The sequence below is a fragment of the Haematobia irritans genome, chromosome 5 (assembly GCF_050003625.1).
Source record: "Haematobia irritans isolate KBUSLIRL chromosome 5, ASM5000362v1, whole genome shotgun sequence".
NCBI classification, from domain to species: domain Eukaryota; kingdom Metazoa; phylum Arthropoda; class Insecta; order Diptera; family Muscidae; genus Haematobia; species Haematobia irritans.
The window spans coordinates 98,715,291-98,738,767 of record NC_134401.1 but is presented as its reverse complement, the minus strand read 5'-3'; the positions used below and the strand labels follow the sequence as shown (position 1 = coordinate 98,738,767).

Sequence of the window (23,477 nt, the reverse complement as noted above, 5' to 3'; positions counted from 1 at the left end):
GAAATCGCGGCAAAACGGCCCCATATGAAGAAGAAAAAAGTGTTGTTCCACCAAGACAACGCACCGTGCCATAATTCATTGAGATCGATGGCAAAAATTCATGAATTGGGCTTCGAATTGCTTCCCCACTTACCGTATTCTCCATATCTGGCCCCCAGCGACTTTTTCTTGTTCTCAGACCTCAAAAGGATGCTCGAAGGGAAAAAATTTGTCTGCAATGAAGAGGTGATCGACGAAACTGAGGCCTATTTTGAAACTGAGGCCTACCAAAATGGTATCAAAAAATTGAAAGGTCGTTACAATCGTTGTATCGCTCTTGAAGGGAACTATGTTGAATAATAAAAACGAATTTTGACAAAAATGTGTTTTTCTTTGTTAGACCGGGGACTTATCAGTCAACCTGTTATATGCTCCTAAAAGTTGCTTGCGCTTTACACAAAATGCAGGACACTCACAAAGGAGGTGTTTAATTGATTCCTTTTCCTCCGCATCATGACAGCTCATACAATAGTCATTATATTTCGCGCCTATAGTTTTTGCAAAATCGCCTATCAGGCAGCGACCCGTTATAGCAGACATCAGGAGTGATATCTGACGTCTCGAGAACATTAGCATATCTAGTGTGCGGTTTAAGTTAAAATGGGGTCATATTTGCTTGGTGTCGTTACAGCTCTTGCAATTCTCCATCGAACACTTGCCATCATTACAGCCTTCTCACGCAGCATGAGCTTGAAGGTAGCCAGGGGCATACCAACAGATTCTAGTTCCTCTGAAATATGTAAGGTAGTCCCTTGCCTTGCCATTTCATCCACTTCGCAGTTCCCCGGTATGTTCCTATGGCCAGGCACCCATATTAGGTGAATATTGTACTGCTCAGCCATCTCATTGAGAGATTTGCGGCTGGCGATGGCCGTTTTCGAGTTGAGGAACACAGAGTCCAAGGATTTTATTGCAGGTTGACTGTCTGAGTTTATTTAATGCCCACATGTTTTGGAACATTACTTCTCAGCCAATTCGCCACCTCTCTTATTGCTAATATTTCAGCTTGAAAAACACTACAGTGATTAGGTAATCTACTCGCTATTCGAAGTTCCAGATCATACTCCGAAACCCACTTGTCCATCCAATTTGGAGCCATCAGTGTAGAAATCTATATATTCTTTATTCCCCGGGGTCTGTGTGCACCACGCCTCACTGTTGGGGATTAGAGTTTCAAACTTATTGTCGAAAAGTGGACTCGCCAAAGTGTAATCCACTACGTTAGGCACATCTGGCATTATTTTGCGGACCGAACTGTGACCGTAAGTTTTTTCTGACCACAGCGATAGCTCGCGCAACCGCACAGCCGTTGTTGCAGCTGATTGTTTGGCCAAAATGTCTAAAGGCAATAGATGCAGCATGACATTAAGGAAATTTGTTCCTGTCTTGCTGAATGCGCCTGAGATACACAAACACGCCATACGCTGTCTAAACTTGTTGGCTGGTGAAGTGCCGGCCACCGGACTACCACACCATATAGCATTATAGGTCTAACCACTGCCGTGTATAGCCAATGCACAATTTTTGGTTTTAGTCCCCACTTTTTTCCTATTGCCATTTTGCACGAGTAGAAAGCTACCGTTGCTTTGATTGATACTATTAATATCTGTGATTAATTTTGTTTCAATTAAAAACATTGTTGAACCAGTTAAATTTTTAATTGAACATTTTTTTAGAATCCAATTAAAATTTTTATTGGAAAAACTGTTGATATTTTTTGTGTGTATTACCATCCACCATGGATTTCTTGCAATGTTCCACCAAAGAAAGTCATCCAGAAATACCTTTTGTTTTTGATCCATTTATGTGGAGGAGTCCACATATACAGTGTGGCTGACATATATTGCAATCAAATTCGAGTTTCTATCATTCTTAACCCGCTCGTGTGACAGCTGACAGATTTATTCCAGTGACAGTGCATTTTATTGTTTAAAAGCTTACATTTACATAAACATTTTGATGTACTGCATTTAGAAATACATGATTATACTGCGAGAACGTCTGTTCATGTATTTGTTTTTGAAAAATTAACTTGGACTAAAACCATTGAAGTTCAAAAAAGTGCAAGAGCTCACCGATGCACAAAAGAACAGTTGGACTGAAAAAAGCCAAGGAGTTGCTTCGCTTGCACGAAAGTGGTCAGATACCGAATTTGGGTTTCTCCGAAATTGAACAGGTTGTGCACAATCAAAGTACACCTTCGACTGGTTACCGATTGGTAATTGTAGGCTCTCCGCTCGTATTCAGCGGAGGCTGAATATTATGGGGAAAATGTCGTAGACAGTATTAAAACCCTGAACCGTTAAAAATATTACGGCCGCAGTGCAAAGACACCAACAGAAATCCACACCATCGCACTCAATACGCGTCAACCAAGAATGACTTAAAAAGGATGTTTCTCGCTTCATTTCTACCGCACAACGGCCACCAAAATCTGCGGATCTCTCCAATTCAAAGTGTCGATCTTCTCAACCATCCGCCGGGAATGTGTCAAAATACCACAGCGTCACTTTCGTGCAGTTTGTGATGGCTTCAAAAACAACGGCGCTTTACTTTCGGGTCGGATTATATTTTATGGGGCTCAAAAAGTCAAATTTCGGGAGAAGTTTATATGGGGCCTACACTCATTGGAAAAAGTCTGCTAAAAACAGCAGTCGATGTCTGCTGTTATATTTTTGTACTTCAGGGCCTAACGAACAACAATTTATAAAATATTTAGGTTATACATTTTTCCCCAAAGCATATTTAAGAACCAAAAGTAGTTTTTGGTATATTTTTGTCCTGTAATATATTTACAAGCTCCTAAATACGATCAGCAAACATTTGTTTGCTGTTATGCCTCAATTCGATAAATATTCAGATTTTTGGTCAAATACTATAGATATTCATAAAATATTGTTTTAATTATGTTAGGATAGCTCCTAAGTTGGCATTTTTATTTGTTTTAGCCAAAATAAAACATGTTTTAGTGTAATCGAGCTTAAAAAATAGCAGGAAATGTTTGCTATTTCAGCAAACAGTGACTGCTGTCCCTTTTTCAGCAGACTTTTCTGCTATCCCTACTAACAAATTTCTTTGTGTGTATTTGTTATCATAAACCGATGTAGGCCAATTTTTGCATGGTTGTTAGAAGATATATACTGACATCAAGTATCAAAAATCAACCGGATCGGCTTTTAGGTTATGTTAGGTATGGTGGCAGCCCGTAATTTGTCTTTTTTTTATAACCTGCGCCACACTGTGGAACAGGGTATTATAAGTTAGTGCATATGTTTGCAACATCCAGAAGGAGACGAGATAGACACATGGTGTTCTAGGTGGGTTCCTGAGTCGATCTGGCCATGTCCGTCTGTCTGTGAACACATTTTTGTGATCAAAGTCTAAGTCGCAATTTAAGTCCAATCGAATTCAAATTTGGTACAAGTTTCTGTTTTGGGACAGAATAGAACCCTATTGATTTTGGAAGAAATCGGATTTAGATATAGCTGCCATATATATCTTTCGCCCGATATGCACTTATATGGACCCAGAAGCCAAAGTTTTACCGGGATTTGCTAGAAACATCGATTTGCACAAACATCACGCTTAGTCGTATAGTCAAGCAAAATTTGATTGAATTCGGTTCAGATTTAGATATAGGTCCCATATATATCTTTCGCCCGATATGGACTTATATGGCTCCAGAAGCCAGAGTTTTAGCTCAATTTGATTTAAATTTTGCACTAGGAGTTCAATTAGTAGTGTAGTCAAGTGTGCTAAATTTTATTGAAATCGGTTCAGATTTAGATATAGCTCCCATATATATCTTTCGCCCGATTTTCCGTCATATGACGGAATTGGATTGTCAAAGTTGCAGTCATGTTTCCTCATGAAATCGCCACTGCTAAGTCGAAAACTTGTAAAAGTGACTCAAATAAAACATAATTACACTTTTGCGAAGTTGTCCCAAAATTGGTTCAGATTTAAATGTTTCCCATATTTTTTTTTCCTAACATTGTGTTCCACCCCAGGTAGGGTTTTAATTTTCCCGGACTTTTTGCATTCCCGGGAAAGCGGGAATTTTTTGAATTTCCCGGAATCCCGGTCAAAGGGAAACCTGCTTTGATGTGGAATACATTTAGACATTTGAATAAATTAGAAATAGCCTAATGCTACGGCTACAAGGCGCTCTCTACAACTCACAATATATATTCACGTATGTTCTGGGTTTCACGTGACAGAGATTTCACCTCTCACATGCATCTCCCCCCAAAAATTTTTAGTTGTTCTGTGTTTCCCGTGAAACAAGATTTTTCGAATTCGCTTGCCGAAAAATTAAAATCTGCAAATCATATGGTTTGCAGAAAAAAGTAAACAAGTTGTTTACATTGCTGTCATAAACTAAGTATTTTTCAAATTTTTTGAAAAAAAAATCAAAATGCCTGCTTCGTTTTTGTTAATGGTTAATGGTATACGAAGAAACTCATTTTCTGACACACGGATACAAAGGCGCCGATTGCGCGATGTTACAAATCCAATGGATATTCCAAATTCTTGGTAAGATGACTTTATAATATTTACTCGGCTGACTTCTTTTATTTTTTTAGTTTCGTGGGCTTATTCCGTTTGAACAAGGAAGGATTTTCGCTTATTCTTGACAAGATTTCTCCATATCTTGGACATGGGTCTATACCAGCCCCAATTCAAGTGGCGGCTGCTTTAAGGTTTATTGCAGTTGGTTCTTTTCAATGAGTTATAGCCAATGATATGTATCTAAACATTGGAAGAACTACGTTTTGTAAAATATTGTGGAAAGTTGTAAATGCCATAGAGGATCACATATGTCCATCGTGGATTACAATGGATATGAGTTCTGTAGAAATAAATGCATCAAAGTTATATTTTTTTGTTTACTTTTGTAAGAGTTCAGAGACGAGCAACTAATTTGAAGATTTAAGACGATGCGCAAAAACTTTTAACGCCGTTAGAAATAATCGTTATGTTCGCACTAAAATCGACTACAAATGAAATTAATTAATTTTCATCGCATTACAAATTCAAAATTGCCGAATATTTTGTATGTTATGCTTTTTTAGTAAATAAAAGAAATAATTTTTTTGAAGTAAAATATTTTTGTACCGACGGCGAGAAATGTTGCCGCAGTTTATTATGCTTGACTGACTCTTGCCTGTGACGCTTTGCAGATGTAATGTTGCCCAATCGTTTAAAGAAATGTTGGGTTCAAAAATATTGTTTTCATTTATTTGATTTGATTCAAAAAGTAATGTTTTTATTTTAAATATAAGACTAATCGTATTCATACAAAATTCGTTAACAATTAACAAGCAATATCATTATGTTTCTCAATTATAAAAGTTTCAATGCGCTTTCTCAAACTCTTGCAACACCGTCATTTCGAACTTACACAAAATCAGCTGCTTTTTTAAGCAACCCCCATTTTTTTGCAACAAGTGAGAGGGGAATCTTGGACAATTTGTGATACATTTTTAAATTTTGTTTTTAAGAGGTCTTTTGTGCTATTTTATCATCAAATATTTATGAAGCACATAGAAAACATATGATAGATTCAAAATAAATAATTTACTTTGGTTTTAAATCCTCCGTTTTGCAAATATGGAAGAATGCAATAAAAAATTGTCCGTGCAAAGTTCTCCCATCTGTGAGGTGAAAAGTTGCATGCAGAACAACCCCTACGGGAACAATTCACTGCAAGTCGTTCATGTGAAACCCAGAACATACACGATTATGTTGTTCTCTTACATCAGCCATAAATCATACTAAAATACGAAATATTTTACAATGGTTAAGGCAGTCTCTTTCGGTATTGTTTTCGGAAGAACACTATTAATATAGTGGGTTCGATTCCTGCTTCGACCGAACACCAAAAGTTTTTCAGCGGTGGATTATCCTACCTCAGTAATGCTGGTGACATTTCTGAGGGTTTCAAAGCTTTTCTAAGTGGTTTCACTGCAATGTGGAACGCCGTTCGAACTCGGCTATAAAAAGGAGGTCCCTTGTCATTGAGCTTAACATTGAATTGGGCAGCACTCAGTGATAAGAGAGAAGTTCACCAATGTGGTATCACAATGGACTGAATAGTCTAAGTGAGCCTGATACATCAGGCTGCCACCTAACCTAACCTATCGTTAAACGGGGTCAACAAATGCACATGTTCAGTCAATATTCCCAAAAGGGAAACACTACCATGTAATACGACACATTACACTTCCAAAATCCACTTTAACTAGATTTCAGTTGTCGTATGCCCTATAAATAAGGGCTTTAAATCCCAATTTTAATAGATTTCAAGCCTAATGGGAAGGGAAACACTACCATGTAATACGACACATTACACTTCCAAAATCCACTTTAGCTAGATTTCAGTTGTCGTATGCCCTATAAATAAGGGCTTTAAATCCCAATTTTAATAGATTTCAAGCCTAATGTCTATAAGATATAAATTTGAAATTAAAGTAACTATCTTAAAAAAGGTTGGAATTTTCTTATTTCATAAAAAACATCCTTGCAATAATTATGAAATCATGCAATTGCCTATGTGTGTTACATTAGCTAAAATGTCCCGTTGTTTTTAAAAGCTTACTCAGTCTACCAGTCTATCGGAATGTCGGTTTACAGAAATATGACAATAATAAATTAGGAAGTGCAAACTTCTTTTTAACAATTGGGAGCCCGTTGGATTCTGGATTAGAACCTACGACTATGTAACTACTACGACTTGGTACCATAGTTATTCACATTACACTTCCAAAATACACTTTAACTACACGGTTGAAAAAGACTGTTTTTCATATGTTTGGCTATAAACATTATATGTTTGGAACACAAATTTTTAAACACAATATTTTTGAGTGCAAGCATATAATGTTCATAAACTAGCATAACATGTTTGGGACATATATGTTAATATGTTAGAACATATTATGTTTGGGGCATAAAATGTTTGTAAATATAATATGCTTGAATGCAAACATATATTAATTTAGAAATAGCCTATAAACATATATGTGTTTAGTAGCTTGGAGCGCTATTTAACAGAGAGCGATATTGAATTAAGTGGTGGTTGTTGCTTGTTATTACAAAATTAAGATTTTATTTTTCCTTGGGCAATTGATCAGCTACTTCTTTGATCCTTACAAACTGTGTGGTCCGCTGTTCGAATCCCCGTCCGGCAAAAGGTAAAATAAAAAAAAAGTCATAAAATTGAATAATTTCTTCTACAATGTTTGTATTACAGAAGAAGGTGCTAAGAACTAAAAAATCTAGTGGAAGTGAGAAAGATGTGAGGGAATATACAATTAGGCAGAAACAAAATTTTGAGCATTCAGGTCGAAAACCTATGTTGTTAGCACCTATATTACCTGTTTATTTTCATAATTCATTATGATTGTAAATATATAAATAAATAAATAAATAAAATTTTGAGCACAATATTGTTTGGGAGAATTTTTTTTTAAGCATATAATATTTTTGGGTGCAAAATGCTTCCAAACATATTATATGGTCACATAATAACATATTGTTTTTTGGAAGACAACATTATTGAATTTGGATGCAAAAATACAAAATGTTTGGAAATTAGGATACCCAAACATATATTGTTTAGACCAATATGCTTTCAAACATATTATATATTGGTAGAGATCAAACATATAAATGTTTGGGCAATACCCAAAAATGTATATGCTTGAAGCAAAATATGTTTGGGAGTATATGTTACAGAAGCGATTTTTTGTGAGGGTGTAGATTTCAACTTTGCCATATACAACCCTCTATTATACATAAAATATATTGTAAAGAAAATTTCCCGGGAATTCCCGCACTTCATTCCCGAGAAAGCGGGAGCGAAAAAATAGCAATTTCCCGGGAATTACCGGGATCCCGTTCCCGGAAAAACCCTAACCCCAAGGTATTAGACAACTTAAATTTAAAGTCTATAAATATTGTAGAACACATTTGACGGATTTGGTATGGTATCGAAAATGTAGATCTACAAAGTGGTGCAGTGTATAATATAGTAGGCCCAGCCCGACTTTAGACTTTCCTTGTTTGTTTTTAAGCTAACTTAGGGCCAGTTTCTCAATGTCTTGTTATTATTTGTCGTGACGATAAAACAGCTGATCCCATACAAAAATTTTACTAACCGGAGGTCTATCCACCGGTTAAAATTAATCGGAGGATGAGAAACTGGCCATTAGACTACTAAGTCCATTGTGATACCGTATGTGGTGAACTTATCTCTTATCAATGACAAGCTTTGAAACACTCAGAGGAGGAAACTGAGATTGAACCCATGACGCAGTTTCGTACTAACAACTTTATATTACTTTTATTTTAAAAAATTACTTCAATAACGAAAATGCTAAAATCTATTAAATATAGTAAACACAAAACAACATTTAAACAGTAAAATAATTAATTAATTAAACTACTAATTTTTTCTCATATATATATTTTTATTACAGTCTCCCGAACCCATTGATGTAGCCATCAATGGTCAACACGAGTTATTCGAAGTCACCGAAAACGTTGGATCAGATCTCTGCTTTGAACCCCTTTATATAGAATTTCGCTAACCACTAACAACAGTTTTATGTTGAATTCATTTCAGATTTATAATTAAGTAATATATTTATTAAGATTAAAATTTTGAAAGTGATACTCTGCAGTTTTATTTTTATACCCTCCACCATAGGATGGGGGGTATATTAACTTTGTCATTCCGTTTGTAACACATTGAAATATTGCTCTAAGACTCCATAAAGTATATATATTCTGGGTCGTGGTGAAATTCTGAGTCGATCTGAGTATGTCTGTCCGTCCGTCCGTCTGTTGGCATCACGCTAACTTCCGAACGAAACAAGCTATCGACTTGAAACTTGACACCAGAGATGGTCTGTATCAAACTTTTTTAGGTTTGCGACAGTCGACATAACCGTGGATTTTCTCGTCCTTTCTTAGCTTTATGTTCAGTCTCCTGTCCAATATAACCCCAAGGTATTTTACACACCAACGGGAATTTCGATACCACCTAAGAAAATAGGCTTGACCGTGGGAAAACTTTCACAAATTTCTGCAGAAACTCACAGCGAATGCTGTCAAACTAAATTAAAAAATATTCAGGATTTCTTCTATTCAAAATTAGGTTTTTACAGTAGGTTTACGACTTTTGCGACATACGTATTATACCGTCGCAAATGTATGTCACAAAAGTCACTGTTTGTGACAGGCCAACCCTGCTTGGCACAAGTAGTTGTTATTGATGTAGGTCGGATGGTATTGCCATATCGGTCCACTTTTACGTATAGCCCCCATATAAACGGACCCCCAAATTTGGCTTGCCGATCCTCTAAGAGAAGCAAATTTCATCTGATCCGGCTGAAATTTTGTACATGGTGTTAGTATATGGTCTCTAACAACCATGCAAAAATTGGTCCACATCGGTCCATAATTATATATAGCCCCCATATAAACCGATCCCCAGATTTGACCTCCGGAGCCTCGTGGAAGAGCAAAATTCAACCGATTCGGTTGAAATGCCGTACGTGGTGTTAATATATGGCCCCAAACACCCATGCAAAAATTGGTCGAAATCGGTCCATAATTATATATAGCCCCCATATAAATTGATCCCCAGATTTGACCTCCGGAGCCCCTTGGAAGAGTAAAATTCATCCGATTCGGTTGAAATTTGGTACGTGATGTTAATATATGATATTTAACAACCATGCCAAAAGTGGTCCATATTAGTCCATAATCGTATATAGTCCCCATATAAACCGATCCCGAGATTTGGTTTTGGAGGAGCAAATTTCATCCAAGTCAGTTGAAATTTGGTACATTGTGTTAGTATATGGCCGTTAACAACCATGCCTAACTTCGTCCATATCGGTCTATAGTTATATATAGCCCTCAGATAAATAGATCCCCAATCACACAAAAATTGGTCCATATCAAGTTCATAATTGCACATATAAGCGACTCCCATATTTCAATTCTGGCTCTCTACGTACCGTGCAAAAGTCCATATCGATTCGTAATTATTTGTAGACTTACCTATACATACCTTTTTTGTCTAATATATACCACGTATTGACTAACTCACAATTTAGAAAACGATGTTAAGAAGTTTTAAGATACCACAACCCAATTAATTCGATTGTGGATGACAGTCTTTCGGTGGAAGGTACATAAGATTCGGCCTGGCCGAGTTTAAGGTAATACTATGTTCGCTTTTCGCGTTGAAATGTTCGTGGTTACATTATTAAAACAGTCCAATATAAAGTAGATAAATTAACTCAATTGATGCGCTGTTTCTTGTTTCTCTAGATTTCGACAAGATTTTACAGGAATATGTTTGTTTTCATTTATAATTTTGACTATTTGAGGAAAAGTAATCGCGAAAATAGAGTGATTTTCAACTCGAAAACCGAACATAGTACCCACCTTTAGCCGTTAAAATCGTCGTTTTTTCACGATTGCTTTTCTTTAATAATCCATTTTAATGAATACAAATTTTGTGAAAATTTGTTTTGGGATATTCCCCGTCAAGTTATAATGAAATCTGCAACAAATATGTATAATTTTATTTCTTTTTTTACTGATTTAGTTTTCACTTCAAGCTGAGTACTATGTTCAGTTTTCAAGCTGAAAACCAGCTTGTTTTCACGGTTACTTTGTTTAATTAACTAATTTAGAAATATAAAATTATTTGCAATCAATACCTTGGATCTTTTCCATCCATTATTTGGCAACACTCGATCAAAATATAATCGTCTTCATAATTATATTTGTACTTTTAATTTAGTGTTTTGGTGAAAAGGCCGAACATAGTACTCACCTTTAAGGTGGGTATTAAGTTCGAATTTAGCCGCTAAAAACGTAATTTTTTCACGATTACTTTTCTTTAATAATACATTTTAGGGAATACAAACTTTGTGAAAATTTGCTTTGGGCTTTTCCCCATCAAGTTATAATAAAATTTGCAACAAATATGTATAATTTCATGCATTTTTCTTACTTATTTAGTTTTCACTTTCGCGATTTTAGCGGCTAAACTCGAACTTAATACTCACCTTTAGTGAAAATTAGCGGCTAAACTCGAACTTAATACTCACCTTAAACTTAAAAATGCTAACACTTTATTCTATATAATTTGATTTATGTATGTAAATAATGACACAATTGCATATATTTAAACAATACCGATAGTGAAGTTAATTAGTTATAACAGGTTGACTGATAAGTCCCCGGTCTAAAGCTGATCGCAATCAATACATTGGATCTTTTCCATCCATAATTTGAAGAGACTTGATAAAAATGTTATCGTCTTCATATATATTTTTGCACTTTTAATTTAGTGTTTTGGTGAAAAACTCGAACATGGTACTCACCTTAACAAAGAAAAACGCATTTTTTGTCAAAATTCGTTTTTATTATTCAACATAGTTCCCTTCAAGAGCGATACAACGATTGTAACGACCTTCCAATTTTTTGATACCATTTTGGTAGTACTCCTTCGGTTTTGCCTCAAAATAGGCCTCAGTTTCGGCGATCACCACTTCATTGCAGCCAAATTTGTTCCCTGCAAGCATCCTTTTCAGGTCTGAGAACAAGAAAATGTCGCTGGGGGCCAGATATGGAGAATACGGTATGTGGGAAGCAATTCGAAGCCCAATTCATGAATTTTTTCCATCGTTCTCAATGACTTGTGGCACGGTGCGTTGTCTTGGTAGAACAACACTTTTTTTCTTCTTCATATGGGGCCGTTTTGCCGCGATTTCGAACTTCCAAGTTTTTACTTCCACCGTATTTTTTCCCTTCTGAAAACAGTATTTTATCAAAACACGAAATTCCTTTTTTCCATTTTTTTTAACAATAACAAAAGTTGCTTCACAAAAGACGCTCTATCTCACAAACTAATTGACTTACAGACGTCAAATTTTGACACGAATCATTTGAAGGTTGGTACTATATAAAAATAATATGCATTTAATACTAGCGACGCCATCTATGTGTCAGACCGGGGACTTATCAGCCAACCTGTTATTAAAATTTACGTATTTATTTAAACATTGGTTTGAAATCGTTGGCACAACATTACAATCAGTCATATACTAATAACGCTTTCTATATTTTACAATTTGAAACCTTTTCGCTCTGACTGTCAGTTTTTTTTTTTTTTTTAATTTTTGTTTTGTTAATTTCCTAAACTCCGTATCATGGAGAAATGTTTTTTTATTTGCCGAGTTTTTCTCTTTTTTATTGATCTCACATTCTCTCATTTTTGCGACATCTAGTTGTCCAAAATTGAATTTTTCTCTCAAAACGGTCAAATATCGCATTTTTAAGAGATCTGTCCAAAAACTTCATTGAAAATGGGAAAAAATCGGATAGAACACCTTATCCAAATTCTCCCAGGTGTGAACTTTTTATTTTAATTGGTTTTGTTTCACTTTTTTTTTATTAATCTTCTATTACTTTTTCAACTGTCCAAAATTGAATTTTCCCCTCAAAACGGTCAAAAAGCCCATTTTCTAAGAAATATTCAAAGAACTTCATTGGAAATAGAATATGGAGCATCGCTTGGATGTTACACTACAAATTTATAGTCTTCTGGTCACATCTGCGAAATTCCAGTAACAGCATCTAGGACAATAATAAATCGCTGATTGTACTTTCTACCAGGGCTGTGGAGCCGGAGTCGGAGTCTGAAGAAGTCTAACATTCTAGGAAACATAAAAAGATAGCCGTAATTGGAAGTTGATTTTCATTTACAATCATGCTGTACATTGATCGAATAAATAACGCAATGGAAACTAATTTGCGTAAAAACTTGCTTAGTTACAAAAATGTGAAGTGTTTTAAAAAATTTGGTTTAGCCGGAGTCGGAGTCGAGCAACATTTTTACGACTCCGACTCCGGCTAAACCAAATTTTTTAAAACACTTCACATTTTTGTAACTAAGCAAGTTTTTACGCAAATTAGTTTCCATTGCGTTATTTATTCGATCAATGTACAGCATGATTGTAAATGAAAATCAACTTCCAATTACGGCTATCTTTTTATGTTTCCTAGAATGTTAGACTAGCAGATGGGCTGGACTGATCCATTTTAATGCCCATATCAATTTATTTGAAATATTTCGAACAATCAAAATTATTTTTTTTTAATTTTATTTTAAGGCCATATACATATGTAGAATATTGACAGAAAACTTTTCAAAGTTGTTTTTATAGAAAAATTTTTTCAAAATGTATTTCTATAAAAAGTTTTGTCAAAATTTTATTTCTATAGCAAATTTTGTCAAAATTTTATTTCTATAAAAAATTCATTCAAAATTTTATTACTATAGAAAATTGAGTCAAAATTTTGTTTCTATAGAATATTTTGTAAAATTTTATTTCTATAGAAAATTTTGCAAAATTTTGTTTGTTACACAAAATTTTTTTCAAAATTTTGTTTCTATTGATAATTTTATTTCTATAAAAATTTAAGTCAACATTTTTTTTTCTATAGAAAATTTTGCCAAAATTTTATAGTAATAGATTTTTTTATTTGAAAATTTGGTCTAAATTTTATTTCTATAGAACATTTTCTCAAATTTTGTTTCTGTAGAATATTTTGCAGAATGTTATTTACTACACAAAAATTTTTCTAAAATTGTATTTTTATTGATAATTTTTTCAAAATTTTATTTCTATAAAAAATTGTCAAATTTTATTTCTATAGCAAATTTTCTCAACATTTTTTTCTTACTGATGCTCACAGATACTCACTGCTATAAAAAAATGTATTCAAAATTTTATTACTATAGAAATATTTTTTTATATAAAATTTAGTAAAAATTTTATTTCTATAGAAAATTTAGTCAAAATTTTGTTTCTATAGAATATTTTGCCAAAATTTTATTTCTATAGAAAAATTAGTCAAATTTTTGTTTCTGTAGAAAATTTTGCAAAATTTTATTTACTAGACAACAAATTTTCCAAAATGTTATGCTCACTGATACTCACTGCTAAGTCGAAAACTTGTACAAATGACTTAAATTTTCAAAATTTGCAATGAAGTAATCATAAATGCATTTTGAAATTGTTTAAACAATTATAAATATTTCCCAAATATTGCCCGAGATTTTGTAGAAGTCTGATTTGAGATTTTATCAAAATGTAGATCTAAATACAAAGTTGTGCAGAGTATATTATAATCGGCCCGCCCGATTTTAGACTTTCCTTGCATTTTTATTATTTGTTAAAATTGTGTTACGTCCCATAACGTTAGATTTAAATTTTAAGTACATAGATTTTGTAGAAGTATATACAATTTTGTCTAAATCGATTCAGATTCAAATTCATGCATATGGGTATATAAACCTTTATATAGCTCGCAACAAATTTAAAGGATTTGAGATAGTATCAATAATTTTGGTCCACAAATACTATATGTTGGTATCTTCTCATATTATGATGGGTATTTATATAATTATTTTATTTATTAAACATTGCCCTAAATTTGAAATATAGAGTTCAATTGGCATCTAATGTGAAATTAAGACCTGTTTTTGCACACATAAATAAATACGATACTTTATATCGATCCACTTACGGTACCCCCACAGTAGAACTACAAATTAGTGGTATTAAAATGAGATTTAGTTATATTACTCGAACTCGACTCCGGAAATTTCCTTAGGAAACTTTCTCCCTCGCATCACAAATATGCCAAATATTACAATTTGTACAAATTACCAAACATGATTGCAAATTATTGGATAATCGATATTCATGGCAATTATGTAATAGAAAAGGGATTCAAGGGATTCCATTAAATCGGAACATTGAAATATACAACCACTGATGCTGAATTCTGTGTGGATAACTTGATGATGGCTGTGGACGAAACGAATTTGCAAATCAGCTGGATTCGAATCACTACGCAATTCATCTAGACTCTGCAAGAGTGGAGAAAAAAAACATGCAATTACTCTAAGTGGATCACAATATTACACAAATGTACATTGTACTCTTTGATGAAACTTTGTAGGATTTCCAGTTTTGAAGCTCCATTAACTATATATGGTATTAAAAGCAAAGCTAAACCAGCCCTATAATCTGAAATTAAAATCAAAATTTAAAATTTTTCTCATATTTTAAAATTTAAGAATTCTTACTGTCTCCACGAGATTCCTCAATAGATTTGAGGATATTGTCCAAGCGCATACATTTCTGTTTTATAGCGGTTGCTTTCTCAACAATCTTCCCGTATAGCTTGATCCAATTGAAAACTCTTAAAGAAATTGGAAATCGTGTGAGAACATCCATTTCCATTAGCTTGGCGCCTCGAACCGTTCTCAATATCGAATATCTTTCCATATATGCAAAAAGTGTTAGTTTCTCTTGATGCAACTCCAAAAATCGTTTTTCATAGGTCTCTGACCATTTTATTGTTAAATAATTCTAATCCATAGCAGTATTTTCAGAAAAATCTATAGGTGAATGATCTTCATCTGATCGCCTCTAAAATTTTGCTCTTCCTTTAAATCTTGGCTATTATCAATTTTGTGATTTTTCAAAAAACGTTTTTCTGCCATACCGCTATGAAGCAGGATACTACGTTTTCTGTTATATGTACACCAAAGTTTTCCACTTGCTGGACATTTGGGATGACTTGGTATGAAATATGTGGTTTCCACTTCATTCGCAAATGCTTGACAAATATTCTGGGCAAGACTCATAAAATCTTGACGTTTAAGTCTATAAGAAACTAAGGTTAGAGATTAATCGAACCAGGATTACTGTCATCACTTACACTCTGTTTGGTTGTAAACTTAAACATTCATCGATAACTGCATTGCATATGGTTGCTCTATGCTTATTTTCTAAAGATTTCCCTAAATCTGTTAATGCCACTATAGGCAATAATAAAGGTATCGTTCGTATTTCACTGGCACTTGGTAAATGGTCGGCTGCAATTTCAATTTTAGTTTCCTCGATTGATTCCAGATCAGCAATCTCATCAAAATCCAGCTCATTACTAAGGAATGCTGAAAAGAATAAAATAATATAATTTAAATTCCGTTTGGCGATTAGACATGGATTCGGCGATGCGAAGAATGATAGCAGGACTCCTGCTGCAGGAGTCTGGACGAAGACTACGAATACACGACGGGTCCACCTCGAAGTAATGCGAAGGTGGTTCCGAGGTGGAACGTATACCCCCGGTTGAGGCAGAATGGGTGTTTAGCTGCTATCGTCAACTATGATGGAGTCCGGCACACGCCACGTCCGTAAATTTTCTATAGAAACAAAATTTTGAGAAAATTTTCTATAGAAATAAAATTTTGAGAAAATTTTCTATAGAAGTCAAATTTTGATAAAATTTTCTATAGAAGTAAAATTTTGATGAAATTTTCTATAGAAGTAAAATTTTCACAAAATTTTGTATAGAAATAAAATTTTGACAAAATGGTCTATAGAAATAAATAGAAATAAATTTTCTCAAAATATTCGATAGAACTAAAATTTTGATAAAAATTTCTATAGAAATAAAATTTTGACAAAATTTTCTACAGAACTAAAATTTTGACAAAATCTTCTATAGAAGTAAAATTTTGAAATAATTTTCTATAGAAATAAAATTTTGACAATATTTTCTATTGAAATAAAATTTTGACAAAATTTTCTATAGAACTAAAATTTTGACAAAAATTTCTATAGAAATACAATGTTGACGAAATTTTCTATAGAACTAAATTTTTGAGAAATTTTCTGTAGAAATAACATTTTTAGAAAATTTTCTATAGAAATAAAATTTTGAGAAAATTTTCTATACAAAAAAAATTTGAGAAAATTTTCTACGGAAATAACATTTTGACACAATTGTCTATAGATATAAAATTTCGACAAAATTTTCTGTAGAAATAAAATTTTGAGAAAATTTTCTATAGAAATAAAATTTTGAGAGCATAACATTTTGGAAAATTTTTTGTCTAGTAAATAAAATTTTGCAAAATTTTCTACAGAAACAAAATTGTGACTAATTTTTCTATAGAAATAAAATTTTGGCAAAATATTCTATAGAAACAAAATTTTGACTAAATTTTCTATAGAAATAAAATTTTTACTAAATTTTATATAAAAAAATATTTCTACAGTAATAAAATTTTGAATACATTTTTTATAGCAGTGAGTATCTGTGAGCATCAGTGAGAAAAAAAAATGTTGAGAAAATTTGCTATAGAAATAAAATTTGACAATTTTTTATAGAAATAAAATTTTGAAAAAATTATCAATAAAAATACACTTTTAGAAAATTTTTTGTGTAGTAATTAACATTCTGCAAAATATTCTACAGAAACAAAATGTGAGAAAATTTTCTATAGAAATAAAATTTAGACCAAATTTTCAAATAAAAAAATCTATTACTATAAAATTTTGACAAAATTTTCTATAGAAATAAAATGTGGTCTTAAATTTTTATAGAAATAAAATTATCAATAGAAAAAAAATTTTGAAAAAAAATTTGGTAACAAACAAAATTTTGCAAAATTTTCTATAGAAATAAAATTTTGACAAAATCTTCTATAGAAGTAAAATTTTGAAATAATTTTCTATAGAAATAAAATTTTGACAATATTTTCTATTGAAATAAAATTTTGACAAAATTTTCTATAGAACTAAAATGTTGACAAAAATTTCTATAGAAATAAAATGCTGACGAAATTTTCTATAGAACTAAATTTTTGAGAAATTTTCTGTAGAAATAACATTTTTAGAAAATTTTCTATAGACATAAAATTTTGAGAAAATTTTCTATACAAAAAAAAAATTGAGAAAATTTTCTACGGAAATAAAATTTTGACACAATTGTCTATAGATATAAAATTTCGACAAAATTTTCTGTAGAAATAAAATTTTGAGAAAATTTTCTATAGAAATAAAATTTTGAGAAAATTTTCTATAGAAATAAAATTTTGAGAAAATTTTCTATTGAAATAAAATTTTGACAAAATTTTCTATAGAAATAAGATTTTGACAAAATTTTCTATAGAAATAAAATTTTGACAAAATTTTCTATAGAAATAACATTTTGACAAAATTTTCTATAGAAATAAAAGTTTGACAAAAAATTCTGTAGAAATAAAATCTTGACAATATTTTCTATTGAAATAAAATTTTAAGCAATACTTTTCATAGTTTCGGCTATAGGTCGATTAATAAACATAGGATTGATGTTTTTATTTAAGTTTGCACACCAGAATCCGTGAAAACGGGTTTGACGAAGTCAACCGAAATATTGGAAATAAATATTAAATAAAAACATCAATCCTATGGTTTTTAATCGACCAATATCCGAAACTATGAAAAGTATAGCTTAAAAATACAATAATCATTGGACCGTATTTTTTCAAAGATGCTGTTGGACGCAACGTTACGGTGAATGGCGATCGCTATCGTTCGATGCTAACAAACTTTTTGTTGCCAAAAATGGAAGAACTGAACTTGGTTGACATGTGGTTTCAACAAGATGGCGCTACATGCCACACAGCTCGTGATTCTATGGCCATTTTGAGGGAAAACTTCGGAGAACAATTCATCTCAAGAAATGGACCGGTAAGTTGGCCACCAAGATCGTGCGATTTGACGCCTTTAGACTATTTTTTGTGGGGCTACGTCAAGTCTAAAGTCTACAGAAATAAGCCAGCAACTATTCCAGCTTTGGAAGACAACATTTCCGAAGAAATTCGGGCTATTCCTGCCGAAATGCTCGAAAAAGTTGCCCAAAATTGGACTTTCCGAATGGACCACCTAAGACGCAGCCGCGGTCAACATTTAAATGAAATTATCTTCAAAAAGTAAATGTCATGGACCAATCTAACGTTTCAAATAAAGAACCGATGAGATTTTGCAAATTTTATGCGTTTTTTTTAAGTTAAGTTTTTAGTTATCAAGCTCTTAACAAATCACCCTTTAGAAATAAAATGTTGACGAAATTTTCTATAGAACTAAAATTTTGATAAAAATTTCTATAGATATAAAATTTTGAAAAAATTTTCTATAGAAATAAAATTTTGACAAAAATTTCTATACCCGGCAAAAACTCTCATTACCCGGTAATCTTGTAGGTAAGCCTGTTTAAAAATGAATAACCACTTATTAATTGGCATCGCTACGGATTACATTTACATAACATACGCATGTCCTAGGAGGAAAGTACTTCTCCCCAGGCGTTCCTTTGGCCATGAAATAATTAGTGCTTTTAAATCATTTAATCACCTAATATGTAATCACTTATTTGTAGATATACCAAAGTTTGTAAAATAGCCACTTATTGTCACAGGCAACCAAATCTCGAAAATATTGTCTCCTCTAGCCGATTGCAATGGATCAAAATATGGCGAGTAATGCTATAATATGAATATTACTTGAATAGAAATGAATATTGTAGAAATAAACTAAAATGTAACAAATTATCTAAATAAGATTACAGGCAAAAATAATTTCACCCACCTTTAAGGTGGGTATTAAGTTCGAGTTTTTTCACTAAAGTGAAAACTAAATCAGTAAGAAAAGGCATAAAATTATACATATTTGTTGCACATTTTATTATAACTTGATGGGGAATAACCCAGAACAAGTTTTCACAAAGTTAGCGGCTAAACTCGAACTTAATACTCACCTTTAAAAATAGAAATAAATGTTGTCGCTTAAGGGAGTTAGATTCGCATTATGTTCGAAATCTACTTGTTACGGCATCACTGGTAACTTGCTGAAATATAAACTAAACGATGGCAACTCTAGACTTATTCAGTTTTACCGCGTTTTCTAGATAAACAAAACACTTGGTCAGATAGTTGTTAGAGAAGGCAAATGACAATTGAAAGCTAGGGAAATCGATTTTGAAAGTGTAATGTGAATGAGGTATAATAAAGCATTTATTTAAAACATAGTATGGTAATGTCATTAATTTAAAACACAATTATTATAAAATATTCGTGAAGAATATTCCTTAATGGAAAAATCTGCAGAATTACCGTTACATAACATATTCTTTTTGAGTTTTTTTAATGCTCAATTATGTGAATAATTATACCTAATGGTACCGTCATTTATTCTATTTTATTAAGTCATTAACAGCCAAATTACATTTTGAGAATATCAATTCGAAAATTACCGAGAAGTTTTTATTATTGTCATTACAAGTTAGTCATTATAACTCACCGCAATGTAAGGCAATGTGTAATGAGAGCTTTACTCCTGGTAATGTAAAATGTAAAGAGATGTGGTTACCTAGTTTCAATAGAAATAAAATTTTGAGAACATTTTCTATAGAAGTAAAAATTTTGACAAATTTTTCTATAGACATAAAATTTTGACAAATTTTTCTATAAAAGTAAAATTTTGACAAAATCTTTTATAGAAATAACATTTAGAAAATTTTCTATAGCAATAAAATTTTGACAAAATTTTTTATAGAAATAAAATTTTGACAAAATTTCCTATAGAAATAAAATTTTGATAAAGTCTTCTATAGGAATAAAATTTTCTATAGAAATAAAATTTGACAAAATTTTCTATAGAAAAAAAAAATTTTTAAAAAAGTTTCTATAGAAATAATTGATAGCCGACTATCAAACCCTTTTTCGGGAGGTTCAAGTGTAGTTCACATTGGGTTGAGTGAATTACCCGAATTTATTCTGATAATTGGTTGATAGTTTTGCTGCAAGTAGAGGATGCTGATGAGGAATGTGGTAATTCCGAAACAGCTGTACACCCAACCATCTTGCAGTCTATAGGGCTTTGCCCAAATAAATTTGACAAGCATACTTTTTCTCTGTTGGTTAAGCTACACTTGTAGTTTAGTCAATACATGGCTTTAAGCTGAGATCAAAAACAATAATAACGAAATAAAATTTTGACAAAATTTTCTATAGAAAAACAAAAATGTTGACAAAATTTTCTATAGAAATAAAATGACTAGAGGTATACCGCCGTCACAATTTTTATTAGAGCATTGCATGAGAACATTCATTCACTGAGCACACAACTGAACTCATGAAACGGTTCGGGAAGACTGAATCATCTTCGTAGATCGAATGAATAGAATGAGAACACTGGCTTGATCGAATCGGTTCGAATGAATATAAATGTATGAATGAGACATGATTTGTATCAAACCCAATCAGCAGTTCTGCCGCTACTACTTCAATCGAAGTATTTTGCTTCATTTTCACAAAATTTACTTCGTCACTCCTTCTTCCAAAAATCTGCTTCACTTTTTGTTCTGCTTCAAATTTTTAAATTTTTCCCCATATTACCTAATTGTTTTTCCTATTACTGTAATTACGATGAACATAGCGGTTTTAATCATTGAATTATTAACCGATGTGGACCAATTTTTGCATAGTTGTTAGAGACCATATACTTACACCATGTACCAAATTTCAGCCGGATCGGATGAAATTTGGTTCTCTTAGAGGCTCCGGAAGCTAAATCGAGGGATCACTTTATATGGGGGCTATATATAATTATGGACCGATGTGGACCAATTTTTGCATGGTTGATAGAGATCACATGCTGAAGTCATGTACCAAATTTCAGCTGGATCGGATGAAATTTGCTTGTCTTAGAGTCCCCGCAAGCCAAATTTGGGGGTCCGTTTATATGGGGGCTATACGTAAAAGTGGACCGATATGGCCCAATACCATCCGACCTACATCAATAACAACTACTTGTGCCAAGTTTCAATAGCTTGTTTCGTTCGGAAGTTAGCGTGATTTCAGCAGACGGACGGACGGACGGACCGACATGCTAAGATCGACTCAGAATTTCATCACGACCTAGAATATATATACTATAAGGGGTCTTAGAGCAATATTTCGATGTGTTACAAACGGAACGACAACGTTAATATACCCCCATCCTATGGAGGAGGGTATAATAAAATGAATTCTATTGTTTTGTTTTCAAAAATGTATGCTACTTCAATGTTATTCAATCTACTCCACTTCTTTCCAAAATCTACTTCACTCAATTTTTCACTAGCGGCGGCAGCACTGATTGGCATTCATTTTATTATACCCTCCACCATAGGATGGGGGTATATTAACTTTGCCATTCCGTTTGTAACACATCGAAATATTGCTCTAAGACCCCATATATATATATATATATATATATATATATATATATATATATATATATATATATATATATATATATATATATATATATATATATATATATATATATATATATATATATATATATATATATATATATATATATATATATATATATATATATATATAAAGGGTGATTCTTTTGAGGTTAGGATTTTCATGCATTAGTATTTGACAGATCACGTGGGATTTCAGACATGGTGTCAAAGAGAAAGATGCTCAGTATGCTTTGACATTTCATCATGAATAGACTTACTAACGAGCAACGCTTGCAAATCATTGAATTTTATTACAAAATCAGTGTTCGGTTCGAAATGTGTTTCGCGCTTTACGTCCGATTTATGGTCTACATAATCGACCAAGTGAGCAAACAATTAATGCGATTGTGACCAAGTTTCGCACTCAGTTTACTTTATTGGACATTAAACCAACCACACGAATGCGTACAGTGCGTACAGAAGAGAATATTGCGTCTGTTTCTGAGAGTGTTGCTGAAGACCGTGAAATGTCGATTCGTCGCCGTTCGCAGCAATTGGGTTTGTGTTATTCGACCACATGGAAGATTTTACGCAAAGATCTTGGTGTAAAACCGTATAAAATACAGCTCGTGCAAGAACTGAAGCCGAACGATCTGCCACAACGTCGAATTTTCAGTGAATGGGCCCTAGAAAAGTTGGCAGAAAATCCGCTTTTTTATCGACAAATTTTGTTCAGCGATGAGGCTCATTTCTGGTTGAATGGCTACGTAAATAAGCAAAATTGCCGCATTTGGAGTGAAGAGCAACCAGAAGCCGTTCAAGAACTGCCCATGCATCCCGAAAAATGCACTGTTTGGTGTGGTTTGTACGCTGGTGGAATCATTGGACCGTATTTTTTCAAAGATGCTGTTGGACGCAACGTTACGGTGAATGGCGATCGCTATCGTTCGATGCTAACAAACTTTTTGTTGCCAAAAATGGAAGAACTGAACTTGGTTGACATGTGGTTTCAACAAGATGGCGCTACATGCCACACAGCTCGCGATTCTATGGCCATTTTGAGGGAAAACTTCGGAGAACAATTCATCTCAAGAAATGGACCGGTAAGTTGGCCACCAAGATCATGCGATTTGACGCCTTTAGACTATTTTTTGTGGGGCTACGTCAAGTCTAAAGTCTACAGAAATAAGCCAGCAACTATTCCAGCTTTGGAAGACAACATTTCCGAAGAAATTCGGGCTATTCCGGTCGAAATGCTCGAA

General features: G+C 32.9%; 3 protein-coding genes across 9 annotated transcripts in view; 1 reads left to right on the top strand and 2 right to left on the bottom strand.

Moving 5' to 3' along the window:
- Nucleotides 1-8,716, top strand: part of LOC142238159 (uncharacterized) — a 173,122-nt gene extending 164,406 nt beyond the window's left edge. For all 7 annotated transcript variants that reach the window (XM_075309723.1, XM_075309720.1, XM_075309721.1 and 4 more), the window contains exon 3: nt 8,523-8,716. In XM_075309723.1, the coding sequence (XP_075165838.1) occupies nt 8,523-8,633 (111 nt within the window). In that variant the 3' untranslated portion in view covers nt 8,634-8,716. The remainder of the gene's footprint in view (nt 1-8,522) is intronic.
- Nucleotides 8,717-14,517: 5,801 nt separating this feature from the next.
- LOC142237997 (uncharacterized) lies at nt 14,518-15,428 on the bottom strand. Its single transcript, XM_075309483.1, has 3 exons — nt 15,227-15,428; nt 15,073-15,167; nt 14,518-15,007 (listed from the first exon to the last, which is right to left on the bottom strand). Exons 1-3 carry the CDS (start codon nt 15,426-15,428, stop codon nt 14,801-14,803), a joined length of 504 nt encoding a protein of 167 aa, XP_075165598.1. The 3' UTR covers nt 14,518-14,800.
- Nucleotides 15,429-15,470: 42 nt separating this feature from the next.
- The window catches only part of LOC142237996 (uncharacterized), a 23,982-nt gene continuing 15,975 nt past the window's right edge, over nt 15,471-23,477 (bottom strand). Inside the window, exons 6-7 of the mRNA XM_075309482.1 lie at nt 15,865-16,099; nt 15,471-15,809 (exon numbers count right to left, since the gene is read on the bottom strand). Coding sequence (XP_075165597.1) covers nt 15,542-15,809; nt 15,865-16,099 — 503 coding nt within the window. The 3' untranslated portion in view covers nt 15,471-15,541. The remainder of the gene's footprint in view (nt 15,810-15,864; nt 16,100-23,477) is intronic.